This window comes from Clarias gariepinus, chromosome 11, assembly GCF_024256425.1.
Source record: "Clarias gariepinus isolate MV-2021 ecotype Netherlands chromosome 11, CGAR_prim_01v2, whole genome shotgun sequence".
NCBI classification, from domain to species: domain Eukaryota; kingdom Metazoa; phylum Chordata; class Actinopteri; order Siluriformes; family Clariidae; genus Clarias; species Clarias gariepinus.
The window spans coordinates 21,862,622-21,889,710 of NC_071110.1; the positions used below are offsets into that span (position 1 = coordinate 21,862,622).

A 27,089-nucleotide genomic window follows, 5' to 3' on the forward strand; every position below is an offset into this window, starting at 1 on the left:
GTACACATGATGACCATAGTCTGGGCATTTAATTTAAGTGACAGCACATGAAGAAGGTTGAAACACTTATATTATATTATGTTATGGGTTTAATTTTAACTCCTTTGTCAGCATAAAACACTAAAATTAATGACTGCTCTTTTACAGAAGGATCTCCTCAGTTGATCACACATAGAACTATTGTGGAACCTTTTTTTTTTTTTTACAAGTGTGTAGAGACTCTAATTTGCGGTCTGTCTATTCAAAACAAGTGTCGGTATTTTTGAGGAGCGCGATTCCCAGCAAGAACCGACTCTTTAATCTTCGTAACCATCTTCACCCTGAAGCTCCACAGAATCCGGAGTCGACTCGTTTCTCCTCGGTTGACTCCCAGCCGGAGCCGAAAGGCAGCTACAGAGTTTGTCCCTGTGGCCGCCATTAAAGGATACAGACCCATGTAGCTATTCAAACAGAAAAAAACAGCAAGACATTGATGAGAAAGCGGACAATGTTTCGCGTTTTAAATGATTTCGCGTTCCGGCTTTTAATTGATATTTAATGGGCATTTTCTAATGTAAACACCTTCTTGTGAAGACCGTGAAAATAGTAGGGATTTTTTTTTTTTGTAACGGAACACTTTTTTACTGGACTTGACTGCCTGGGCTGCCAATCGGTTAGCCACTAGCTAGCTAACGTTAGCTAGCTTGTTAGCTAACGCTAGGCTAGCCGTCCAGATACTCTGATGCTAAGTGAGGGGGGAGGGGGAATTACCTCGAACAAATTAATTTACGTTGTTTTTATAGAATTTTTTTTTTTTTTTTTTTTACAGATAGAAAACGGAACGGTATTTCGCAGAGCCGGGGGACTCTTTTAGCGCGGCTTAGATTTGTTTTCCATCGCGGCTAAGTAACTAAGCGAATGTTGGCGAGTTCAACAAGAGACTGGAGGATTTGAATAGTTAGCTCGCTAGCAGCTAAACTTGCTCGAGACGCGTCTTGACGGCTGATTTGTTTGCGGAGCTGCTCTGCTGGAGTTTTATTCTCAGCCAGCCCACAAACCACTCGAACACACTCCTAAAGAAAATATCTTCCTTTGCTGTGAAATAATGGCGAGATTGGCTTCACCCTGAAGATGAGTTCTTGTTTTGTACCCAACGGGGCGAGCCTGGAGGACTGCCACTCCAACCTATTTTGTCTGGTAAGAGATTTAACCGAGCTAAAGCTAAACTGCGGCTAAAGCCAATTCCAGCTAGCTGGCCAGCTACTCAAGACTAGCTTCCTCGAAGTAGCGGCCCAGGCCTGTTGAGCTACTCGGTGCTGTCTGAACAAGTCAATAATGTGATTTGGATTAAAAATAAAACACGGATATGTGTGTACAGGTTGCATTCGCATTATATCCTCGTGTTTCTTGCTTTTTTATTTAGAACTTTAAAGATAATCGTTTATATTGCGTGTAAAGTTAGCACAGCTAATCTAGCTGTTGCTAGTATCTCGGTAGTAAACAATGTCACAACTATCTGGAGTTACAAGTTGAAGGTTGTAATTGCTCCTAAATAACGATCTGATAGAGTAATAAGAATAATATATGCATGTTAGAAATTAATATTAAACCAGATGATTATCTAATATATGTTTATATGGGGATTTATACCAACTTGGCTAGTTATCTTTCCTGTTAAAATCTAAATGCACAGCTTTAAAGATATGAATGCCACTATAAAATCTGATTTTACTTCGAATATTGTTAAACATTCACCAAAAATGCATGTAATGAAAGCTTACTATTGGGTTAGAGAAAGTATTTTGATGTTAATCCTCAAATCAACGCTCGTAAGCGAGCTAGCATAACTAGCCATCAATCAAAAATAACACGACCAAGGCCTACATGTGTATTCTTTGCTCTCCTAACCTGATCAGCTGTTTAATACTTTTTTCTTCTTTTTTCACGTTTACGTTGTGATTAAGCAGCATTTGAAACTTGCATCACAGCAAGTTTCTTCTCCGTGTATTGCTCTCGTCTTACAAAGTTAGGTAGTGACCTCTGCACTGCTCAACATAACACCGATATGATCTGATTACTCTGTTGATATTTACATCCCTTCCCAAATAGAAAAGAAATGCACTCTTGCCCAGAGAGCTGAGTATTTCCTGGAGATAATTGAAAACTTTTCCAGTCAGATGTGCTTGTATAACTGGATTTAGGCCTTGGCAGGCAGTGGTATGATGCTATGGGTTTCAGGAAAGTGCAATCATTCTAATCATAGGGCTATTTTTTTTCCTCTGTGCAATCTTCTGCCTATTTTTATATTCCCAAATATTCATGTTCAACTGCCCATGCACAGCGTGCATGTTTGTGAATAGTGCAGCATAAACTGGGAACACGTACTCGTAGCGATCAGGCGCATGTGCATTAAACATGTTTCTGCATAGTACTCTTGAAGGGTTTTCACGATTTGTTATAATGATATTAATACTTGCAGCAAATCTGCTATGTTGACTAACTGTATGCTTTTGTGTCTCTGACCTCAGGCTGACCTCACAGGCATAAAATGGAAATGCTTTGTATGGCAAGGCCCCACATCTTCACCCATCGTCTTCCCCGTGACTGAGGAGGACCCCATCCTGTGCAGCTTCAGCCGGTGCCTAAAGGCAGACGTGTTGAGCGTGTGGCGGCGGCACCAGACCCCTGGACGCCGTGAGCTCTGGCTCTTTTGGTGGGGAGATGATCCCAACTTCGCCGAGCTCATCCACCACGAGCTTTCAAGTACGTTCTCAAACTTTCTTCATATCACTACTTAACTTGCAACATCTTGCATTAAGAAAAGAACATACAGCTCACTATTTGACTGTCCATTATATTCCTGTTGAAATTTAAAAAAAATTATGCCATTATGAATTTTCTTCAGTTCTTTTTTTTTCTTTGTGTGTGTGTAATGATGGCGAATATTGTTTTGATTTAAAAACTGTCAATTATGTATGTAAATATTAAAAGATATTTAAAATTAAATATTTTTTCATCTTTAAATTTAGCCGTAATGAGAACCTCATGAGAAAAATCACGTGATTTGCATTGTGTTCCACGGGAGAGGGTCAGTAATATGCACGTACATACAGTCGACGTTAAAGCAGCAACAACATGTACATGTCTGCATTTGCAATCTGTGAAGTGCTCTGCATCGAGCTTAGCTTGTGGAAATAGCTTGTGGGTGTTTGCACTCGCTTGCTAGCAGGATCATGTTTCTCATTGCAGCTGGGCCCAGTGCACAGTGACACGATGAGAAATGAAGAACCTACAGATGCTGAGAGAAGCTCTTAGTAACTGCTACAGACGCTCTTAAACACTTGTAATTCTGCGTCCACTTATTTGTGAACACATGGGGGCGTTGTACTTGGGCGGATGCATAGGTGTCTGTCTTGCACGTAAATGGAACATGTCCACTAGGGGGCAGGGGGGGAAAAACAGAATCAAGTTTCACATTTCATTACAGAGCACACTGAGAGAAGAATAAAGTGCTGTGAGAGATTGTGCTGTGGATCCCTACTACTTGTGGGTTTTAAATTACTAATGGCCATGCTACTATATATTAAATATGACCACATAGTTGGTTGGGATTTTTCCAAATAATCTTTAAAAAGAAAGATAAGCCTGGATATTATATGTTAATAGAGAATTTGTCACTTAAGCATTGATATTAATAGGAATTATTATTTTATGAAGTAATAGCCAGCTGCAGCCCTGCAGTACCCAAGCACCAGCTTGGCCAAATAAAGCAATACAGGAATGCTTAGTTATGTGTGGGCATGCTTTCTGCCTGACAAACAGAGCACCCCCCACTCTTTTTTGTGTGTGTGTGTGTGTGAGAGCATGTTCTTGGTAGCACTTTCCAGATGCTTGGTGGTCATTATAAAACTTGGTTGCCAGTTAGGTTAAACAACTGGATGAAAAAAAAAAAGTGTTTAATGTTAAGCACATTACAGCTATGCAGAACCATGAGACATGGTGTGCAGTGAGTAAAGGAGAGTTTAGAGATGTTTATGCAGTAAAATCAATCCAATACCACTAAAAAGCACTTGTTAAATTTCACGGTATTGAGATAATCAACCTGAAAAAAGTGGGATAAGTTTATCACACACAAGCTAGTTGACACAGTGTACTGTAGATACTTATAGTGAGCCGTCAGGATTTGGACATTGCACGTGTCAGCCTCTTGGTGCATGTCTTACATGGTATGCTTACTCGTAATCCTTCCCTCTCTGTTCTCACAAATGCGCTTAAATTAGGAAGAATAAACCAACATTAAATGAAGTATTAATGTTTTTAGTGTTCTTTGCATCTCTGAACTCTACTACAGCAAACTGTTTTATTAGAAATAAAATGTTGATTTTTGTTTCCAAATTAGTTAATTTTTCTTCCTGTTTGTCAAGTAAATTTACAAAACCTAAGATCCTTGGGGCTATATGGTGAATATGATGGATAGATTCTGGAACGGCAACAATATTGGCGCACCTGGTGTTTTCGTTCATTCGGATCGTGACAAGTGTACGTGATTGAATGTTTTGGAGGTTTTAAAGTAGCATTCTACTTTTCACACTCCTCGTCTTGATGAGAATTGCAAAGATGTTCACCATGTGTTCACACTAGCAGGTGTTGAAGTGACATATGGCCATACCTTTCCTGTGAGTTTGCTTCACAGCACTGCCATCCCGGGAAACACTCAATATTTAATTACCTAATGCTGTAGAAATTGGATATAATAGGAGAAAATAGTAGTCCAAATAATTATGAGGTTCTCCAGTCATCTACTCGCATAACGTTCCAGGCTAGGCTTTTATTGGAATAATCAAATTCTGCAGTATTTTATTGTCTTAAACCTTATTTTGACCTTTTTTTTTTTCTTTTTTTTTTTTACAGTTCTAAAAGGTACATTAGATAAATTATAATTTCTCAAGGTAAGGTCTTAAACATTATGGCGATTTCGACATTTAAATGCGTCGCACCGGTGTCCCCAGGAATAAAATGACTGTTAGCAGGTACATCTAAATACAAACAGGCTTTCCGTACCGGATGTCTGTTTTCCAAACATTTTTTTTATACACCTTTCCTAAAGCTGGAAAAGAACTTTTTTGAAATTATGTATTACATAATTTTTCAGGTTATTTGTACAAGTAAGATGACGTTTGCATTTTTAAGTGTGGAGATGCATGTTTTGCCTCACAACAGAATCGCTGTACATAACATGGCCCCCAGACAAAAAATTATAATATAGTTATTGCTGGGTGCAGCTGTGTTGACTTGATGTAACTCTGTAATCAGGATAGGAATTTGGACTGAATAAACGCAAACTGAATTAGTTGTGGTGGCATTTTATCTCGAAAGACGTGATCCCTTTTTAGTCTGAGAAGTTCACCAAGTTTTGCAAAAATAGCATCATCTATAGAAAATAGGTCAATGGATGTTTTTTTTAATGTATAAGTATATATTTTATCCGAAAGGGCAATTGTTTTGGACCCTTTGCCATAAATGTGCTGTTTTATTTTTTTAAACTTGCAAAAAAAATTCCCTACTTTTTTTTTCAATTCCAAAATATAAGGACTTAAACCTTTAAACAGTAACCAAGATTTTTTTATAAATTTGGTGGAAAACAAACAAACAAAAATAAAAAAAAAACAGATTTTTTTCCCAGATCCAATATACTTAGACTTATAAGTAAAAAAAAAAAAAAAAAAAAAAGGGTTATCTGTATATAACTATACAGATAAAATGTTAGTGGAACAGTACTAGTCAGTTTGCAAATGATTAGAGAAACAGACATTAACCTTGTGGACTTTTTTCTGTTAGGTAACGAAGACGGCGTGTGGGAAAGCGGTTTGACGTACGAGTGCCGCACGCTGCTCTTCAAAGCCATCCATAACCTGCTGGAGCGCTGCCTCATGAACCGCTGCTTTGTACGCATTGGCAAGTGGTTTGTTAAACCCTATGAGAAAGATGAGAAGCCAATCAACAAGAGGTAACGCATCTCATTATGGATACTTTATTTGTTTTTTTACTTCCTCCCCCCTCCGACACCAACAAACACAGTGATGTAACAGCAGCCATGCCATAGGCTGCTGTATTAAGCATTACGACCACAGAAGTCAAATTGTGTTAAGCTGCTAACACAAAAGGGTGAAGTTTCTCATCTGGAAGCCATATATTTTTCTGTATCACTGCTGTGATCACTTAGTGTGTTTATGTCTTGGGTTTCCACTGGACTTTTTAGCAGAATCATCTGTTTTTGGTATGTGAAGTGCATGGAATCTGTTAAATCCCGGTAAATTAGCTGGAAAGGCATGGTTCAGCGCTAGGTCTAAATCATTGAGAGGTATCACAGTGGCTCTGCCTGCACTGGAAAATTTGACTGATTTTACCTGTTTTGTTTAACAAGTTATTATTTATTTATCTTTTAAAATTAAGCACATAAGCTTAAAAGCTACACACATTTGTTTGTAATATTGGTGCATTTATTTACCCTGGAGTAAGAAGTCGGATGTTTTTAGAATGATCTCCACTAGTACCTCAGGCTGATCATTTGAAGTGGTTTGGTTTTCTCGGATAGACGACAAACAGATGACATAGTGATGTCAGGCTGTGTTAAACACCACAGGGCTATGCGCAGGCTTAGAAGTGCCATCTGTTGGTGTGGAGTTGATGGTGGGTTGGTAGTGTGCCTTAATGACACTCCACTGAGTGCTCAGCAGTCGTATGGGGAATGTGCACACTTTCCCTATTCAGCATAATCTCCCTGCTCTCATTACCTGTGAGATGTGATTCATGGACTTTTTGTCTTTTCTCTGTAAACAAGGTGGCACAAATAAGCCTTTCATCTTTAAACTGTGCGTGTTTTTTTTTTTTTTTTTTTTTTGCATTCAACTTTAAATGTTACGAATCCTTCTCGTGTATAAAATAGGTTGTGACTGAGGGGTAAGAATCATGTAACTCCAGTTGTTGTGCCCCAGGCTATTTAGCCTAATAAGATCAAAGTGATTGCAATACAGTAATACGGGCTGAGGTTTTGAGTCTTCTGGCACAACTTAAATTCATTGTTTTTGTTGTTTTTTTGTCTTTTCATAACATTAAAGCTGTGATTTATCGAAACAGCAACAGAAAACAAGAAGGTCTTTGTGTTCTTGGAAGTCTCCCAGATCACCATAAACAAAATTGTGGTTTGGATAGCACATTTTCATAACGCAGGCTTCTGTGGTGTTACAAAGGTCTGTAATGCAAGATGGATTATCAGTTTGTTGTACAATTTAACCTGATCCAATTCCTCAGTTTAACTTTAGTTGCAACCGTGAAAATCAGGCAAGTCTCTGGGGATTTATGAGAACCTCTTATAAATGCTAAGAAACTATAAAGAGTTTTATTTGTATAATCAGGAGTTTGATAATAAAGACCAATTTGTTAAGGTTGTAATTTATTTTAGTCTTTCAGAGTTTAATTCTACAAGTTGTCTGCATGCATTGACTCCAGTTGTAGCATCTTATATTCTCACTGTGGCTGTAAAAATTTTGGAATTTTCTGAAGACATCGGTTCTAATTCTAATCTTTCTTTATTGTCTGTTTCCTAAAAGTGAGCATCTGTCCTGTTCCTTCACCTTCTTCTTGCATGGAGATAACAATGTGTGTACCAGCGTGGAGATCAACCAGCATCAGCCTGTCTACCTGCTGAGTGAGGAACACCTGACTCAGGCCCAGCACAGCAGCAGCCCAGTGCAAGGTGAGATTATGCATTTCAGCTCAGCAGTGCAATGCCGAACACCACATTTCTGCTCAGCAAGTCAGCTTAAGCTGGGGGCTTTTTTTTGTTTTTCATTTTATTTTTTTGGACAGACCCTTAACAGCGTTGTTAAAAAAAATTTTAGTGTCTGGGCTGTGCATGGGAATCACAGGAAGTAATAGATAAGCTATCTATACCACATTGTTTTATAACGATATACTTAAGTAAAATATAGATATTGCTGGCTTCACTGTTCTAAACTAAGTCCATCCTTGTAGCTTATTGACTTAGTAAAGTTCTATAGCGAAGTAAACTGTTAAATTTTAAACCACTATTTCTTGATTGCCTCACATGTAGGGCATTAAAACACTAGTTGCATATCAAAAATTTATTCTGGTTGGGAACCTTATTTCTGTGTTCAGTTCATACAACGATTAATCACAGCTCCGATTTCATAACAGTTTGTTGTTGGATCACAGTAATGTTTTTTTTTTTTTTTTTTAAGCATATTTTTAGGACTAAATGAATAAATTCAACTCAATTTAGGCTTTAACTGCATTCTCATTTCTAATGACGGCATTTCACTTGCATGTATTTCCCTGCATTCCGATCATGCAGTCACACTCACATAGTATAACACGAAACACTATTAATTCATCAATTAGGCCAGATATTAGCAAATAATTCAGTCATAGAACTCATTCTCTCATCTCTTGTCCTTATTTATGACATTCCACTTTTACACATCCTCAATATCACAATTCCAACTAATCGGACACTAGAAGTAGATATCAGAAAATATGGGTTGGGTAAATTCGGTGACTTTAATTGTCTCCTTTTGTCATTCTCCATGTCCTCTAATGCAAACGTGTCAAACCGTTATTTATTTATTTTTTTTCTGTGCTAACATTTAATATTACTGCTATAGTAAATATTTACCTAGTTGCAGTATCTTTGATAAACTATATTCTCCACTAAACGCATAAACAAAAGAAATACAGTTTTACTATGAAACCTTCTAAATACTAAAATGTCTGGTCTTAATCAACAAGCACTAGGCATTAGCGGTGTGTGCAGATACATTATGTAGACATACGATTATTGAACATTCCAAAAGCGCGGGAAATAATATAATTTGTCATTACTATAACAGCTTCCATTCGTTTGAGACGCTTTTGCTAGATTTTGGTCTGTGACCATCGATGTCAGGTTGCTAGAGAACAAAATATGATGGATACGAAAGTTTGTATTTATTGATGTTCAGTCGGGTTGAGTTATTCCATTCTTACCTAATGGATTGGGCCTTTCAGTTCAGAAGGTGGTAAATTGTAATGTTAAAGCATACAGAGAATTCATATGCAGTTGATTTCTCAGGCGGCAGTAAGGTGTTCACAAAGTGTGCACAGGCAATTTATTGCTGTGTATACTAAATGTAGGTGATGATGCTTCTTGGTTCTTTTTGTTGTCTCGTTAAAGGCCTGCTGCTGACAGTATGTTGGCAAGCATGTTTTTTTTTTTTTTTTTTTTTTCCTTTCTTTCTCCCTGAGCTCAAGGGCATGGTAATGACAGAGTTATAGCATCCTGCTGATTCTTCTGGGACTCTCTTGCCTTCCCTGCTGCTCGTAATTAACTCGGTATAGGCTTGCTAGCACTGATGAAGGCATCTCCAAATATACTCTTACAACTGCACCACATCACTGTTCCCTTTATCTTTTTTTGCTCATTCAACTCACCTGTGGAGTTTATGCTTCAGCTGTGTGAGCATGTTTAAATCATTTTATCAGATATCTTGCAGGGAGACAATGTATCAGAATATTTGGGTATGTTTTTCATATAAATGAGCTCTGCCTTGGTGATAGGGGTGTTTGTTCTGCAGTTCAGTAACTAATTGTACATTAACTCCCTCACAAGGTTTGTCCTTTGTAGTCACACATTTATCATTGGTCTCCCTGGGGCATTCTAGGCAGTTATACAAGCATTTTATACTTATAGGCTTAGCCAAATGCACCTCGCATCGTATCCAATCAAAACAAGGCTCAATCTCTCAGTATTAATTTTCCACCTTACTGCTGCCAAATGCTATTTTAAATGAACATTTATGAAACTGTAAAATATATCAAAATGTATTAAGGTTACCAATACACCGACGTTTTTTTGCAAAAACATCGGCCAACATATGCCTTAGTAAAATATCACCTACTTTTGTGTGTACTTCAACATTATGGAGCAGAAGAGGACGTGTCCAAATGAAGCCTTGCTTTGAGGCGTGTCGGCTCATGCACTCTTCAGTTCATTTTCAAAGATTCAGAGATGTTAATTGTGCATAAACATTTCCTTGAACAGTGCAGCTTCATGTACATATTTGTGCTGCCTGTGATGTTACGATCTAGTTGCTACATACAATTTGTCCACTAGATGGCAGTACAATGAGCCCTTGCGTGAAGCTTTATGAAAATATTATTATTATTTTTTTTTTTACTATTTGCTGTAAAACCTCGACACCTAAATGAGGCGTCATCTGGCCATCGCTACCTGTAGGATTATAGAGCAATGGTAACAATTTTGCTGCCTTAAATGCAAACATGTATCAATAAAATAATTTTTTTTTTATGAAATCATGAAAGAGTCATGATGCGTAATATAATTTATTATTAGTATTTTTTTCCATCTTAAGTGCTATTTGGGCAAAAGATGCAGCAGTATAACAAGGAAATGAATTTTAGAAGTCATCAAGAAGTCCACTTTGTTGAGGTTACCAACTCTTCACTGAGACATGGGTGCAAAGCTGTTCATGGCAATTTTAGACCAAACTGTCAAAGCAAAACTGTTTGTATTAAATGCATTTCAAAGCCATTTTTATGGTTTCTAAGTGGAACCATCCTCAGTAGGCTCACACATCTTTAAGCAGACCATATGGGGCCATGCTTAGCAACAGTTGGTGTTTTCCATTTTATGCGAACTCTAACTAGAAGTTGGGCATCAGGGTGGATTAGTCAAGTCTGGAAAGCAGAAGGGGTCAGGATCACTGATATTGTAGAAGTGTCATGTAGCAAGAAAGAGAAAGAAAAAAACTAACCACATGTAAAAGCATCTCGGTCCATGCCCCCATGTAGCAGATTTAAGCTTCTTTAGATTTTTGGGTCATGTGCCAATTATAGCTACAATCACACTTTTGTTAAGCGCTGCATTTTGAGATGCTATCAGGAATGTTTTTTTCCCCTTTGCATTGCTTCTAGACTGACTGTTGTAATGAAATTCAAGCTTAACAATTAATTTTGAAACCTGACAAGAACTGATCTGCAGGGTTCTTTCCCTTCCTGCACCATCTTTCTAATTATGTGAGGAATGGTGCACACAATTTATATATATATATATATATATATATATATATATATATATATATATATGAGAGACACATCATGTATAAAAATACTGAATACCCATTATATTTTGTAGTTCAGGATAACCTGTGGTATAAGAACTGAGTGTGTGCCATTCCTTTTTTTTTCATGTGAATTCATCAGAAATAAATGTTGAAATAAATCTGTAGCATTTACAGACGTTGCCAATAATGAAATGCAGCATATTTAGCATTTTCAGTTAAACTGAATTTTGTCATACTTTGGATATGACTATAACATTGTTTACACACATTTGTGTGAACAAATTTTTTTATTTTTTTTTATCTTTTTTTAAGTCTGACAAAGTGGACCCATTATGTTATTACCAGTTCCCTCGGTGATTGTCTGCTTGCTGTTTCTGTGGTTTTTCACATGTCTGATCATTATACTTGTTAAATGACTAGCTGGTTCCATGTAACTTGTCATTTAGCCATTGTCAAAGGCTGTTTAGGAGCGAGGGGAGGGAGCATGCATGAGGGTTTTTATTGTTTACTTGCCTAGTTTGACAACTGCATGAGGCATTTTAGTTGCCCAAATTTGGAGCTAGCTTACTTCAGGCAAGTGTTAATGTCAAGAAGTTACCACCATGAAGATGTAAATCTAATTTGACAATGTTTTCATTTTATTTCTAGTGATTCTTAGTCCATATGGTCTGAACGGTACACTCACTGGCCAGTCCTTTAAGCTTTCTGATCCGCCGACACAGAAGTTAATAGAAGAATGGAAGCAATTCTACCCAATTGGCCCCAACACAAAGGAGACCCCAGAAGACAAGTTAGATGATTTGGACTGGGAAGATGACTCTCTGGCTGCTGTGGAGGTTCTTGTTGGTACGGCACAAATATTAGTGATAATCTAGGACTCAGGACATCGCTTTTATTTTAAGTGTACTTGAAATTGTTTGTTGATTTTCCTTCGTGTTTTCTATTTTTAGCTGGAGTGAGGATGGTGTACCCAGCATGCTTGGTGCTTGTAGCACAGTCAGATATTCCGACCCCAGCTGCAGCAAGCTCCTCTGGCACTATGATTACCCCTGGAGGACATCATAGTCACACCATACAGAGAGAATCTGCCCTCTCCTCAATTACACTCACTCCTCCAACTTCACCAGAGGAAGCTCAAAAAGGTGTGTAAAAGCCTTAGAGAACGTCCTTATTTCGCTGTAATGTTTAAGAATGGCTTTCTTTGGTTTTAGACATTTTTTTTTATTTGTAGAGTAATTTTATTTTGCTTTTTTTATTCTTATTCTGTAGTTTGTCAGCCTGCTCCAAGATGGACAAAAATTTCGTCAGCAGCTGATGGCTTCAGCATGGATAGTACGAGTCATCATGGGGGTAAAGTTCCTCGTAAGCTGGCCAGTCATTTGCTGGAGGCAGTGTGGCAGGAATGCAATGTCAACCGTGCTCAGAAGTATGGCTTTAGACTGTTTATTTATTTATTAATTCATTTATGTGTTCTTATTAATACTGATTTTCAGGAATTCAGGTATATGCTTTATCATGTATGTTGTTTAAATTGTACAGGAGGAAGTTCGCAGCTATAGCCAGCGGTTTGTGTGAAGAAGAGGCTGACAAAGCTGGTGTTTGGGATTTTGTTGAACGCTATCAAAGGATGCAGTGCAATTGCCCAAGGTAAATATTGTTGTAAGTGTTTGTAAGGGAAGAAAAGTGCATATTTCATGATTTTCTTTTCACCCCCCTTCCTCCCCCACAGGCACAAAAACCAGAAGCAACGTACAAGTAACACTCCTGGACTTCCCCTCCCTTCTGGCCAAACCTCTCAACTCCCCTCCAAATATAAAGTGGCAGAAAAACCAGAGAAACCAGAGAAACAGCAGAAGAGGCCTCAAACACCATTCCATCACCGTAGCTCTGTGGGTGAGGATTTGACCCTAGAGCCAGATGAGAGAGGCAGCCATTATCGTGCACTTCACCACGGGGATGTTGATTCGAGCAAAACGCAAACCCTGCACACGACATCCAGGGACATGGTTGGCTCGCCTCAGCCTCCACCGCTCAGCCCACATCTCTGTGAGCGAGAGGAAGAGACACCAGCAGAGCTGAAACGCTCTTCCACCCCTCTTCAACAGTTCTACCCTCCCTCTTCCGATACCTGCCTTTTGCCTTCAAAAAGCCCCGATCGTGCTTCCTTTGAACCTGTAGCCTCCGACTATACTCCAGCTTACCCAGAATCTATGGAACCCACAGTGTATGTTGGCTCGGCCATTAGCCCCAATGAGGACACAAGCCACAACCCCTGGAGGTACTTTAAACTTCCTGGCAAAAGAAACATGGACCTACAGCCTCCTCAGCTTCCTGTGGACAAACTGAAGCAGGACAACCTGGATAGTGCTGTTTCTGTTACAGAGTAAGCACTAACTTATTTACAACTGAAGTTTTGATGTTTCTCTCCATGATGTTCTGGCATTCCTTGTTAAAGGCATTACTTTGCATTGCTAACAAGTGGCCAAGTTTTAAGTCATATTATTGACAAATTATGACAAAATATGTGTGCTATTACATATTAATACATTATAACACACACACATTGTCTTTAATGTTATTATAAGTAGCTGTCAACTAGGGCTGGGCGATATGGCTGAAATCACGATATCAATGTTTCATATCGGTCGATATTGATATTTTTATGACCCATTTAAAATAAGAACCAGGAGAAAAATATATTACATTTAAACGTTTCTATTTTCAACTTAACCCTCCTCTGATCATAGTCCCCTTAGTTATTAAGACAGAAATGTCAATAACCATGGAAAACTCAAATAATTAAAATGTAAACATAAAGTCACAATGAACACTTAACAATTATCTCTTAACATTTACGGTGCAAAATGAAAGAAAATGTAAGAAATGCTTAATAAAGTGTAATAAAATAAGTGCATTTTCTGCTTTTGAAGAGGAATCCAGCAAACCAGCATGAGACAACAACATGGGGCATCCAAACGTGATACTGTTACAAGATTGACGTTAGTTTATCACTCCCTACGTTGCTAGGTTACCAGAAAGCAAGTGCCTTTGTTAGTGCAACGGTCACGGGGCAACCGGAAAGTGGACCAGAAGACTAGCAGTTAGCCCTTGTAGCATAGACGGTAAATCCAAACGCGGAAATAGCGCGAACAGACAGGATAACCATGCGAGTCATTGTAAGAACTCTCTCACGCCAAGAGCAAGAGTTTACACAACTATACCCGCTGTTGAGGGAGAGAGGTTGATTTTACGGCAGTTGTTTATGGGAGTGTAGTCCGTGTAGGCAATGCTTTGTGGGTAATGCAGTCCAATGTGCGTGAACGCGGAAATGTGTGATGAGCTGGAATATAGAGCCTGAACCTGTTTTCTTATAGTAGTTTTTGGTTTGATTTAAGTACGGAATTTACCCGGAAGTTTGTTATATCGCCTGACAACGCAGAAATAAAAAAAATGGACATGCATCGACTCGTTTGTCTTTCCCATTACTGCATGGGCATGAATTAACGGGCTGTTGCGCTGCCACGAGAAACGACAAAATAAAGCGGAGACGCTAACATAGCGTTCTAGCAACACGCACTCAATCGGGAATTGGACCAAAAACGATGTGAAGCGCCATCTTGTCTACTTTTATACTTCCTGAATCGCGACCACCGTACTACGTCAGGGTCCTAGTGCCGGTCGCGGAGGGAGTGCGCATGACAGCAACCAAACTAGCTTCGCGACCTCTGTTTTCTTCCGACAAAGAATAAAAATTATCGAACGCTTTATTAAACACTTTTTATTGATATTGATCACGTGTCTATCGCGATACATATCGTTATCGTTTTATCGCCCAGCCCTATTGTCAACCTTATATGGATTTGACGGGTTCTAGAAAAATTACATTTACAGCCTAATTTTCCTGACATGCTTGCTTTGGTTTACAGGATGATGGCTTCCTCTGCAACTCTGAAGGTGGCTGAAGATAGGGTGAAGATGTACATTCAAAAGAAGAACCAGTATCTGTTAGTATCTGTGTGTGATGGAGAACAGGAGCTGGATGCAGATCCCTATGCTTTTGTGGAGGGAGACGAGGAATTCTCTTTTACGGATAAAGAGAAGAGGCCGGGAGCAGAACCTGCGAAGAGAAACAAAGTCAGTCACACAACTCTGTAGATACTAGATACTTTTTATTCAGTACCACACATCAAATATCTTTGTTTACACATACAGCCTAGTCATGATAAAAAAAAAAAAAACTGATCTGTCCTGGCATTCAGGGACTTTCTTTTAATTCTTTATTTGACTTTACATGGTTTCCTTACATGGTGCCATTACAACATGTTTGTCTTTAAATTATATTTAGAATTTGTCTCAGATCATTAATCTCAGATTTGTAGTCAAAACTGAATGTTTATATTATTTGGTGTATGTTAATTAATTAATCTTAAGCCTTTTAATCTTGCTACAGATTAAATAAAGGTTGATATTTTCAAATTCAAAGGATAGCATAGGATCAAGAATGAGTTCATCAAATGAACAACCCATGTTAGATGTTTTGGAGATAAAGTCAGAGAGGCCAGATTGAGGTGGTTTGGACATGTTCAGAGGAGAGATTGTGAATATATCGGTAGAAGGATGCTGAGGTTGGAACTGCCAGGCAGGAGGTCTAGAGGAAGACCAAAGAGGTGATTTATGGATGCAGTGAGAGAGGGCATAAAGTTAGTTGGTGTGAGAGAAGAGGATACAGAGGATAGGGTTAGATTGAGGCAGATGATTCGCTGTGGCGACCCCTGAAAGGGAACAGCCGAAAGACAAAGAAGAAGATATTTTTAAATTCATATACCCGCGGGTCTGGGGGATATTACAATTCTTATCCAAGTTACAAGAATCAAACAATGTCTATAAGCTTTTTTTTTTTTTTTTTTTACACAATGGAGAGCGATCTTACCTAAGCTTCACACCTGATTTGTCACTTGTTAACTCACAGCTAGCCCAACATCCCTCATGATCCACAGGTGTTTACAAAACAGGCCACTAAAACATTACATAAGGCAGTGCAAGAGTAGTTACTACACAGGGTTATATTTAACTTTTCCATTTAATTTAATGTACAACTTCTTTGTAAGATGGTAACTGTCTTGTAAAGTTAACTAGTTATTTGTCTCCCACCACACTGCCACACAGTTGAACGATACAGTAGTTTTTCTTTGTGGGGAGAGAGGGAGAGCAGTCGCACTTTATAGTTAAACTAAACTTAAATATGACCCCCACTGGCTTTTTACTTTTCAAAGCTCAACCACTAACCAGACAAACCTCAGTCTGAGATGTGGTAATAAGTGTCTTCATTTGGGCAGGCATGGAGGAAAGATTGCAGCACTGAATCATTTACTCTGTGCTAAAAATATTGCATGGCAATGTGTTAGCAGTGAGACCAATATGGCATGATGCACTGAGGAAGGTGACAAGTGGCAGTGTGATGTTTGAGTGCATTTAAATGTATTTAAATACATTGTAAAACAGATGCAACAGGGCCACATGTGTTGTTGATTTATGCCAACTTAACATTTGATCATTATAAAGTGATTACTGACTATATTAACATCAAGTGATGTATGAAAAAACAAACTATAACAGGTATGTTTTTTTGGACATGAACATTAATTGCACAAATCAAAGCTGTTCAACAATGTACTGTAATTGGCAAATGAGACAGGAAATATCCAGTTATAGAAATGAAGTAATGAGTAGATCACAGGTGGAGGTGACAGATGAAGGTTTTCCAATTTTACATCTTTGTCCATTTTGCATTTTTGCCCAATGCTTTTCCTGTGAGTAAAAGGAACAAACACATGGGACAAAATGCAATATGTCCTGTTCCAACTTCCCTTACATCATAAAATTAAAGAAAGCAAAATTTTGGAACAATTGGAAAATGGAACAATTGATTGACACTGCCTGACAGTGTCATACCTAATGCGTTTATTCCAATGCACAGCTTTAATCAGGCTGTAACCCAAGATTTCAAAAACACCCGAACAAATTGTTTACAGTGACTATATTGTTGATTGATTTTAATTTTACTCTTTTAGAGGGATGATGGTAGTACATCTTCGACTGATGGTGCGTATGCTTTTCTTTTTTTGTAATTAGAAATTTTAACGTTTTTTTAATTAAAATTATGATTTTATTTATTTTGAATCTTCCAATATTTGTAAGCTTTGGCTATATTTGATTGCTTTTGTTCGTCACCACAGACGCTCACGGCTCAGCCTGCAGTAAACCTCTTCCATCCACCAGCCTAATACATGAGACCGACCTGGCTGTGTCAATAAACGATCTGGATAATCTCTTCAACTCTGATGAAGATGAGCTTACGGTAAGTAGGTCCCCTCACATGTCTCTTGTGAACCAAAGCTTGCTTCACCCACTTTGGCTTGTTAAATCTGTTCTTTTATTAAACATTCGGATTGCCCTTGCTTTGATAATCGACTCTTCTTATAAGTATCTGCAATAGTGTAAGTTCTATTATGCACCACTATGTTACAAACCCTACATGGTGTCATGGCAGTGTCACACAGTTGAGCAGTTGTTTTCTTTGCTTTTGTTATTTCCAGCAGCCTGGAGCCAGGAAAACTGGTAGTGGAGCTGAGGAGAAATTTGGTGGCAAAGAGCCCAAACCAGCAGCGGCAGACACTCTGTCATGTTTAAGTAGGTCTATTAGATGATTGTTGTATTCATGGTCTGCTTTTAAAAAAAATGTTTATATGAATTTAATTTTGGCGGGGGGGGTGTTGTCTGTTTAGGTGCTGCAGATTTACACCAGATGTTTCCCACGCCTCCGTCTCTTGAGCAACACATCATGGGATACTCCCCAATGAACGTGGGTAGCAAGGAGTGTGGTTCTGTGGAAACTGGTCCAGGTTTCACTCTGGTAGATGGGCCGTTGCTCAGTGGTCCTTTTAAGGTGGAGGTTGAGGAAAGCCTCTGTAGCCCCAAGCCTTCGGAAATCAAGGTGAGGACAACTGGTAGCAAAGTGAAAACATTGTTTATTGATAACTATTATAACAAATCATTCTGATTTTTTTTTTTTTTTTTCTTCTTCAGGATTTCTCTTTTGTGTTTAAGCCAGAGCCTAGTCAGGTTTTTGTGGGCAACTCTCTGTATGCTCCTCTAAAGACACTTCCTAGTCAATGCCTAATCTCCCTCAAGCTGCCGGAAGAGTGTGTGTACCGGCCCAGCTGGACTGTAGGCAAGCTGGAAATGCTGCAGCCAGTGCCTGCCATGTCTTTCCTCGGCAAGGACAGGTAAAGTATTGTTCAGAAAACGTGAGAACAGTTCATTTATGCCTCGTCAAAGTTGTTGTTGGATTTAAAAGTGGTAAGTGGTTGCATCTTCCTTGTCTTAGAGAAGCCTCAAGTTAGCTCTTCTGTTGCGCTAGTGGGAGGAAATGACCTAGAATAAATTGGGGTAGTAATTAAAAAAATGCAACCACCCAGCAGCCTTGCCAACAGGTTTTTTTTTTTTTTTTTTAACTTGTCAATAAACATGTGGATGTGAATTGTTGGCTTGTGTCTGTTTTCACAGTAACATCCCTAGTGTGGGCAGTGCCATGGAGCTGCAGGACTACACACAAACGTACACCCCACAGACCCACACCCCCTTCCAGTCCAACAGTGCCCCTCCTAGCAACAGCGGTGCAGGTATCCTGCCATCACCTGCCACCCCTCGCTTTTCAGCACCCACACCAAGGACACCACGTACCCCCCGCACCCCACGTGGTCCTGCTAGTGCCCAGGGTTCGATGAAATACGACAACTCTGACCTGTATTCTCCTGCCTCCACCCCCTCCACCCTCAGGCCTCTCAGCTCGGTGGAACCGGCTACAGCGCCTTCGGTGCCTGAGGCCCACAGCCTCTATGTCACTCTCATCCTTTCCGACTCAACCATGAACTTGTTTAAAGACTGTAATTTTGACAGTTGCTGTGTGTGTGTTTGCAACATGAACATCAAGGGTGCTGACGCAGGTGTTTACATTAGTGATGCAGGCCTGGATTCACAATATTCCAGTACAGAAACCTGCTCCTGTGGCTTTAGTGCCGTCGTCAATCGCCGCTATGCAAACGGTGCTGGCCTCTTTCTTGAGGATGAGCTAGATGTTGTGGGCAGGGGCACAGATGCTGGCCGAGAAGCAGAAAAGCACCTGGAAGCACAACGTCGTGCTTCCTCTGTGCACCTCCAAGACGAGCTGCTCCTTCTGCTGCAGGAGCAGTGCTCCAATCCTTTTCCTGCTCTGTGCATGCCAGAACCCAGGGTTGGCTTAGTACCACGGCCGCCTCGGCGTCTGGAGGAGAGGGACTACTGTAGCGACTGCTACCTGGCTCTAGAGCATGGCCGTCAATTTATGGACAACATGTCTGGAGGGAAAGTAGATGAAACGCTTGTAAAGAACTCGTGTTTGCACCCCTGGGCCAATCGCAACGGTAAGGCAAATAATAAAACAGTTTGCAGATAAAACCGTATAGGACTTTAACTTAAAAAAAGAACAACAAAATGTCTTGGACAGTAGTAGCTTATTCCAAATACTAAAAATTTGGTTTATTATGAAGTGGTCTAAACTATTTTCTTTCCTTTCTCTTTCAGCTATGGATGTAAGCCTACTGTTCTCTCAGGATGTGCTAAGGATGTTACTGTCTCTGCAGCCTGTGCTGCAGGACGCCATCCAAAAGAAGCGATCCGTTCGCTCCTGGGGCGTCCAGGGTCCACTTACTTGGCAGCAGTTCCACAAAATGGCTGGCAGGGGATCCTATGGTATGCTTAGTGGATATCACCACTTGTGCTTTTGTGACCGAAATCTGTAAGCTTAATTGACTCATTTCTCTATCTTTCCATTCAGGTACTGACGAATCTCCTGAGCCATTACCCATTCCGACTTTCCTAGTTGGTTATGAGTATGACTTTGTGGTTCTGTCACCTTTTGTCTTGCCCTACTGGGAGAAGCTGTTGCTGGACCCCTTCGGTTCTCAGAGAGATGTTGCCTATGTGGTGGTGTGTCCTGACAACGAGACTCTGCTGTCTGGTGCTAAAACTTTCTTTAGGGACTTGACTGCCGTCTATGAGGTAAATGCAGTGTAACATGCTTGGATAACAATCAGTTGCAGTTAACATTTGTGGACCTGTTTTTAAAACATCATTATATGTTTCTTATCATGCAGGCATGTCGGCTTGGTCAGCACAAGCCCATCTGCAAGGCCCATGCTGATGGGATAGTAACAGTGAGTACTGCTGGCTTAAGGCCTCAGGCAGAGCAACCACTTAGTGACTGGTTCTTCAAAATGTGCAACAGCATCAACAGTGACTTCGTAACAAAACTTAAGCTCTACGCACAAGTGTGCCGGCATGACTTGGGTACAATTTCTTTATTTTTTTCCTCACTTTGTATAGTTTCATATAGTAGGTGAATGAGGATCAAAATTAATATTGTATCTATTGCTTTTTTCCCTTCAGCCCCATACCTGGCAGCCCAGTCTTTAGACAGCTCCTTGCTCTCTCAGCGGAATCCTTCATCCACCTTATCCTCCTCAATATCTTCACAACCTGCCAACTCCAGCAGCACCTCCACAGGCCCACAGAACACCTCCACTGCCACCAGCACCTCCACAGCCAGCAGTAACAGTAGCACCCCAGCACCCACCTCTACCACCTCCTCTAACTCTCAGGGTTTGGGAGGCTTAGGATCTAATAAGGCCAGTTCTCTTCCTCCCTTTGGAGCTCAAGGAATTCAGCATGCTGGAACCCAGAGCACGGGCACCATAGGCGACAACACATCAGCCACAAGCCAGCCACAGGCCCATCCTGAGCCCCCCGAGAGGTAGACTATTTTTAAACTTATAAACTTTGCTGCTTAGAGTACATCTATCTATAGCCCTCCAATTTATGTGAGCATTTTTTTCCTAGCACTATGGAGAGGGACAAAGTGGGTGTACCAACAGATGGAGACTCCCATGCTGTCAGCTATCCCCCTGCCATAGTGGTTTACATAGTGGACCCTTTTAGCTATGAGGAGACAAACAGAGGCTGCAACTCTAGTGTGTGGAGTCTGGGACTTCTCTACTGCTATATGGAAATGCTGCAGTTTTTGCCTCCACATATAAGGAATGCCGTGTCTGTGCAGGTAAGGTCAATTTGTTTGTCTTTGTTTGGTTTGTTTTTAAGTTTCTATGTTTTTTATTTTGTAACCACCTACCATTTAATGGCATGCTGCTTTGTTACGCAGGTGGTTCCCTGCCAGTATCTGCTGCAGCCGGTACGAAGTGAAGAGAGGCATATGTATTCCCAGCATTTGAAGTCCCTGGCTTTTTCTGTGTACACACAATGCAGGAGGCCTCTACCAAACTCCACTAATGTCAAAACACTAACAGGTTTTGGCCCTGGACTTGCCATAGACACTGCATTACAGAGCTCTAAGGTACAATGTTGTTTTAATATTGATTACATTTGTCTTGGTCCTAACAGGGTCTTTATATTCGTCTCCTGTAGTTGCTGTTATTAGGTGTGCATTATTAATCACATTTGTATCAGACTCAAGATGTCTAACTTCATCAATTATGTATTAAACATAATTAGTTAGTCTCTCTCACTGTCACTTTCTCAGCTACATGTAACTCTGTCTATTTTATTCTTTACTGTTCTGTCAATTTGTTTAACATTTATTTAGAGATTAATTGTCTTTATAATAACTATATAGCTAATCTTAGATAACGTTTTTTTTTATATATAGGATTATTAGCAGCAATGTTTTAGATAAGCTTTCAATTTACAATATCTAATAAAAAAAGTTGTGTGTCCATTTCAAATGTGTTAAATCCATTCAGGTCCTAACTGCTTTAGTGATAGGTGCGAAATGATCTTAATTAGTAAAACTGCAACTGAATTGGAGCAAGCATAAAACAAACTATTGTGTTGTTTAATCCTTTTTGCTGTCATCCAGAGGGCAGAGTTTGTGCGTCTCTACACCCCCCCATTTGTACTGGCCCCAGTGAAGGACAAGCAGACGGAGCTGGGTGAGACCTTTGGTGAAGCTGCACAAAAACACAACGTCCTCTTTGTAGCCTACTGTTTGTCTCATGATCAACGCTGGCTGCTGGCCAGCTGCACCGACCAGTACGGAGAGCTGCTGGAGACTTGCATCATCAGCATAGATGTGCCCAACAGGTCAGTTGTTGAGCAACAGAATTTTTCTAGATTGGGATTTTCTTATAGATCATTTTATTTGAGAGAACTTTTCCTTCTCCCACAGAGCTCGGAGGAAAAAAGGTTCAGCTCGTCGACTTGGCCTTCAGAAGCTCTGGGAGTGGTGTGTGAGCCTGGTGCAGGTGACCTCGCTGCCTTGGCGAGTTGTGATCGGTCGCCTTGGTAGAATGGGTCATGGGGAGTTGCAAGGTGGGCGACATTTAATATTGCATATCTTATTTCTGTTCCAAATGCCATTATTGTTCATTTTTTAATTTGTGGGGTGCTTATTTTCTAACAGATTGGAGCATCTTGCTAAGTCGGCGTAACCTGCAATCTCTGAGCCGTCGCTTGAAGGAGCTATGCAGGATGTGTGGCATCTCATCAGCAGACAGTCCCAGCATCCTTAGTGCCTGCTTAGTTGCCCTAGAGCCACAGGCAACATTTGTCATTATGCCAGGTGGGGAAATAAGTGCTTTATATCTTGTAAGCTTTCACAGTCGGACCGATTAAGACAAGCATAAATATCTCTTTGCAAATCCAGGTCAGGGACAACAACAATTTCTAATGTTTATGTAAGAAAATCCTACAAAACTTTTATTCTTCTTAGTTGTTTGTCTTTTATAATCAGCTAATTAATTATATATTACCATTAATGCTATTTCCAGGAATCTACAACCTAAGGGCCTACATGAAAGCAAAGTGAAACTTTGCTTTAAAAAAAAATTTACTTTACTACTTCTAAAAATTATCTAAATATTAATTATTCATGACATTTCACCGACTCTCCGTTATCTCGTTTGTAGACTCTGTATCTACTGGTTCCGTGTTTGGCCGCAGCACTGCTCTGAACATGCAGACATCACAGCTGAACACCCCTCAGGACACGTCTTGCACCCACATATTGGTGTTCCCCACTTCTGCTGTGGTCCAGGTCATCGACACACCCTTCAATCCAATTCATGGTCAGTCTCGTACGCCCTAATAGGCCTCAAGCCTCAACTGCCATTGTTGTTGTTCTATTATTTAATTAATTTCTCCATCTCTTCCCAGATGCATCAGATGCCATGGGCGGTATGGATGGAATCCTGGACCTGCTTGTTTCAGAGAATGACGTGGACCCTGATCTCATTAATATATTACCCAATTCTCCCACCACCTCCCCAGTGCACTCACCTGGCTCACACTACCCCCACGGAGGAGACGGCAGCAAGGTTAAATTCTTAACTTTGTTATGAACAGTGTTGTTAACTTAAGCTCTAAGTTTGTACACAATCAAAAGCTGTTATTTCATCAGTAATTAAAAATTAATACACTTCTAACAAAACAAGTCATCTTTCTTCACCAAATTAAGGAAAAAAAATTTGATTTGAAGCAGTACTGACAATGATGCATGCCTAAATTTCCATTTTTATTGAGTATTAGGGCATCACCAATTTTAAGTAAGTTGTGTGTAAATAAATTTATTATGAGGAGGTATCTAATACTCCGGCGTGTTTTGATAACCGATTAAAGAAACCGGGTCCAGAAGTGTACTCACTATAACCTTTGCAACAAAAACAAAATGAATGCGCTGTAAACACCTTTTTTGCTCATGGATTTGTGTCTCTCTCGCAGGGCCAGAGCACGGACCGCATGGAGTCTCACGATGAAACTCCCAACATCCTGCAGCAGCCAATGGCACTGGGTTATTTTGTATCTACAGCCAAAGCAGGGCCGTTGCCTGACTGGTTTTGGTCCTCCTGCCCTCAGGCCAAGAACCAATGCCCACTGTTTTTAAAGGTTTGATATTATAAATCTGTCTCCTCTAGTGTATGATTTAAGAGTAGTATAATAATGAAGTGTTAGCATAAAGATGTTTACAAACGGAAAAGAGGCTTTACATTATTCAATATCAAATGTGGTAACCCTTAGACGCCGCTTTATGGTGAGGCTTTCAAGGTGCTACCGTCTTTCTTGTTTGCTAATATGTTAAGGGACACTGGTAGATAGGTGTGTGAGACTTGTGATTTTCCCCTTTCAGGCATCCTTGCACCTGCACGTGTCCTCGGTGCAGTCCGACGAGCTGCTGCACAGTAAACACTCCCACCCTCTTGATTCCAACCACACCTCAGATGTGCTCAGGTAAATTATATTATTAATGTCATCAAATCACTTAAATGGCACTTAATTATCTGTCTTAATCTTGCTTGTTTATTTCGTACATGAAATTAAATTGGAAGTATCTCTGATAATACTAGTTTTCTATTATAACATGTTGTCTTTGTCAGAATAAAATGTCAATGTGGAAATTTAGGAATTGTTTTTGTCAATATCAGAAAATGACTTTCTTAACCATCATTATGGGTTTTTTGGTGCAAGTTGTGATTAAAGTATCCAGAGAAGGTTTCTGGTCTCATGCTCCCCTCTGCTAAGAGGATAAGGATATTGATAGATTAATTTGTAATTTTATAATGAATCTTTGTGCATCATTGATATGCTTCATATTAGGGATCTGAAGTTAATGTTTAATTGAAGTTTTTTTTTTCTTTTGAATGTATAGGTTTGTGCTGGAGCAGTATAATGCCCTCTCCTGGCTGACCTGTGACCCTGCCACGCAGGACCGCCGCTCTTGTCTCCCTGTGCACTTTGTTGTGCTTAACCAGATGTACAACTTCATCATGAACGTGCTGTAAACTCAAGAGTTTCTGTGCTGCACTGCTACTGCAGATCATAGCACATAGGACACAGTCTGGACACGTGGGACGTGCAGGGAAACATTAGCATTGCCAAGAGTCCATCTCAAAAACAACTGGAGCTAAAGGGACTAGTCTACTGAAATGTTCTTTTTAACGACCTGATATTTTGGTCTGGGTAAGGTTTTTTGCAAATGAAATGCCTGCATATATCTTATTTATTGTACGTTTTTAAATGTGTAATTTCTTAATCTTTTATATATATAATATCTGAAGGTACACATTGCCTTCCTATAAAATTAAAAATGCTCTAACATGTATGTAATTGTCTTAATTGCAAGGCAAGAACTGACAAGTGTATTTGCAGTAGGTTGCTTTTAGAGAAGTATTTTCTGAGAGTGGACAGACAATTTTTATTGCCATGATGTACAAATGAAGTATGCTGAAGCTGTTCTTAGCCTTGTGTGGTTGGAAACTGCAGGATAGGCTGTAGTTGCAGAATACCTGTACAGCGATTTAATGTGTTCAAATAAGAGAACAAGAGATACATTGTCAAATTATATATTTTATATCAGATTTAGAGAATTGTGTGTGTAAATATCTATATAAAATGTGTACATACAATCTTGTGCCGCTATGAATGGTGCAGCCAATTTTAGGAATAAAGTGCGTCAACCTGAAATGATTGTGGGCTTCATATTATAATTTTCTTCCTTATCGATCTTTTTTTTTTTTTTTTTTTTTAAATGATGTTGCAGAATGACTGTTCTTTAGCATCAGACTTTTGTTGCAACTTGTAATGTACGTGAAATTTCTCTTCTCATCCCTCCTGTAAATTGTTCTGTCATATTATTGGTAACAAGCGCTGGTTGAGGGGTAAGAGCTAGGAAAGAGATCCTTCATGTTCAGTGTTCTGCAGAAGGCGTCACAGTAGGTAATGCTTTAAGAGTGATTATGAGTAAGCGTGTTGGGAAATCTGCACTTAACTTGTTCACACCCCTGTAAAATGATATGCTGGGTGTTGAAGCTTTTATTATTAAGCAGCTGTTATCACCATCATGTGGTTCCTCGTTCTCTAATGGCAAGAGCTGCAGCAAGTCCATAACTGAAGTAATGTGACTTTGCCTGGAGCTCCATTATTGCTCTCCATTACGATGCCTGTACCAATGAATCTTTTGATGGATTTTCTTTTACTGATATACTGCATATGGCCCTTTATGGCCCTCTGTGGGTTACTACCAGCATAAACTCACCAAGCCCTGCTTTTTGTGTCTTGCTTATGTAGCAAGTATAGTAATTTGATGTTTAACTATGTAGTACTACAGACCTTTGTGTCTAGTATGAAGTCTTTATAAAGTAAAATACTGCACCTACATCCAAATTATGATGTGGGCCTCCTAGAAGAGGTGGTTATAGGGATTTTAGTGAAACATCCTGTTGAGCCTCCTATTCCAATTGTGGTCCAGATTATTTTGCTAAAATATCTACCACTCTTCGGGGAAGGTTTTTCACTAGATTTTACAATGTGGCTTTTGGAATTTTCCATCTTTGGAAACGGCAATGTGTGAACGTAATCATTTACACCAATTATGTGAATGTTGATTTATGTTAATTGGTGTGAGAGAAGAGGATGCAAAGGATAGGGTTAGATGGAGGCAGATGATTCGCTGTGGCGACCCCTGAAAGGGAACAGCCGAAAGACGAAGAACATGATGTGAATATGTTGATTTGCATGGTGTCAGTGTTTACATTTATGCCCAATTATGCTCAATTGGACATTATGCCAAGGGATTGTGCCCAAAGTTGCACTAATTTATTGAGTCCCTGGTTAAAGACTTTGAATCGGCTATTATTGGGATTATTTAATGTACACTCGCATTACACTTGATGTAATGTAGCATCCTGTGCAGTAGCCTTGATCCACCCCTCATTTCTTGATGTATTAATTTATGTAGATTTAATTAATGAAACAAATGTTTTACTGTAGCAGGCTGCAAAGTGAGACGTAGATACAATTAAAAAATCGGTTGCAGCAGCAATCTCATTTCCCCTCTCATATAATCCGCAGTCAGCAGCACCAGTA

At 39.7% G+C, this 27,089-nt stretch overlaps 1 protein-coding gene across 2 annotated transcripts; it reads left to right on the plus strand.

Moving 5' to 3' along the window:
- Positions 1 to 25,688, plus strand: med13b (mediator complex subunit 13b). 2 transcript variants are annotated; one of them, XM_053507121.1, is made up of 30 exons: positions 1 to 1,176; positions 2,508 to 2,742; positions 5,818 to 5,986; positions 7,590 to 7,735; positions 11,769 to 11,966; positions 12,071 to 12,262; positions 12,390 to 12,546; positions 12,660 to 12,767; positions 12,850 to 13,503; positions 15,047 to 15,254; positions 17,192 to 17,222; positions 17,357 to 17,478; positions 17,717 to 17,810; positions 17,906 to 18,114; positions 18,207 to 18,406; positions 18,687 to 19,582; positions 19,743 to 19,910; positions 19,996 to 20,219; positions 20,315 to 20,507; positions 20,607 to 20,970; positions 21,057 to 21,273; positions 21,376 to 21,567; positions 22,090 to 22,313; positions 22,399 to 22,541; positions 22,633 to 22,791; positions 23,138 to 23,296; positions 23,385 to 23,545; positions 23,949 to 24,113; positions 24,355 to 24,455; positions 24,874 to 25,688. In XM_053507121.1, exons 1-30 carry the CDS (start codon positions 1,111 to 1,113, stop codon positions 25,004 to 25,006), a joined length of 6,288 nt encoding a protein of 2,095 aa, XP_053363096.1. In that variant the 5' UTR covers positions 1 to 1,110; the 3' UTR covers positions 25,007 to 25,688. The 2 variants fall into 2 exon arrangements, with proteins under 2 accessions (XP_053363096.1, XP_053363097.1); XM_053507122.1 differs by having other exon boundaries at positions 17,720 to 17,810.
- The last annotated feature ends 1,401 nt before the right edge of the window (positions 25,689 to 27,089 follow it).

Coding starts and splice junctions, on each gene's coding strand:
- med13b (XM_053507121.1), top strand. CDS start 1,111: ATGAGTTCTTGTTTTGTACCCAACGGGGCGAGCCTGGAGGACTGCCAC. Junction 11,967..12,070: donor TGCTGTGGAGGTTCTTGTTG/GTACGGCACAAA, acceptor TTCTATTTTTAG/CTGGAGTGAGGATGGTGTAC. Junction 17,811..17,905: donor AGACACTCTGTCATGTTTAA/GTAGGTCTATTA, acceptor TTGTCTGTTTAG/GTGCTGCAGATTTACACCAG.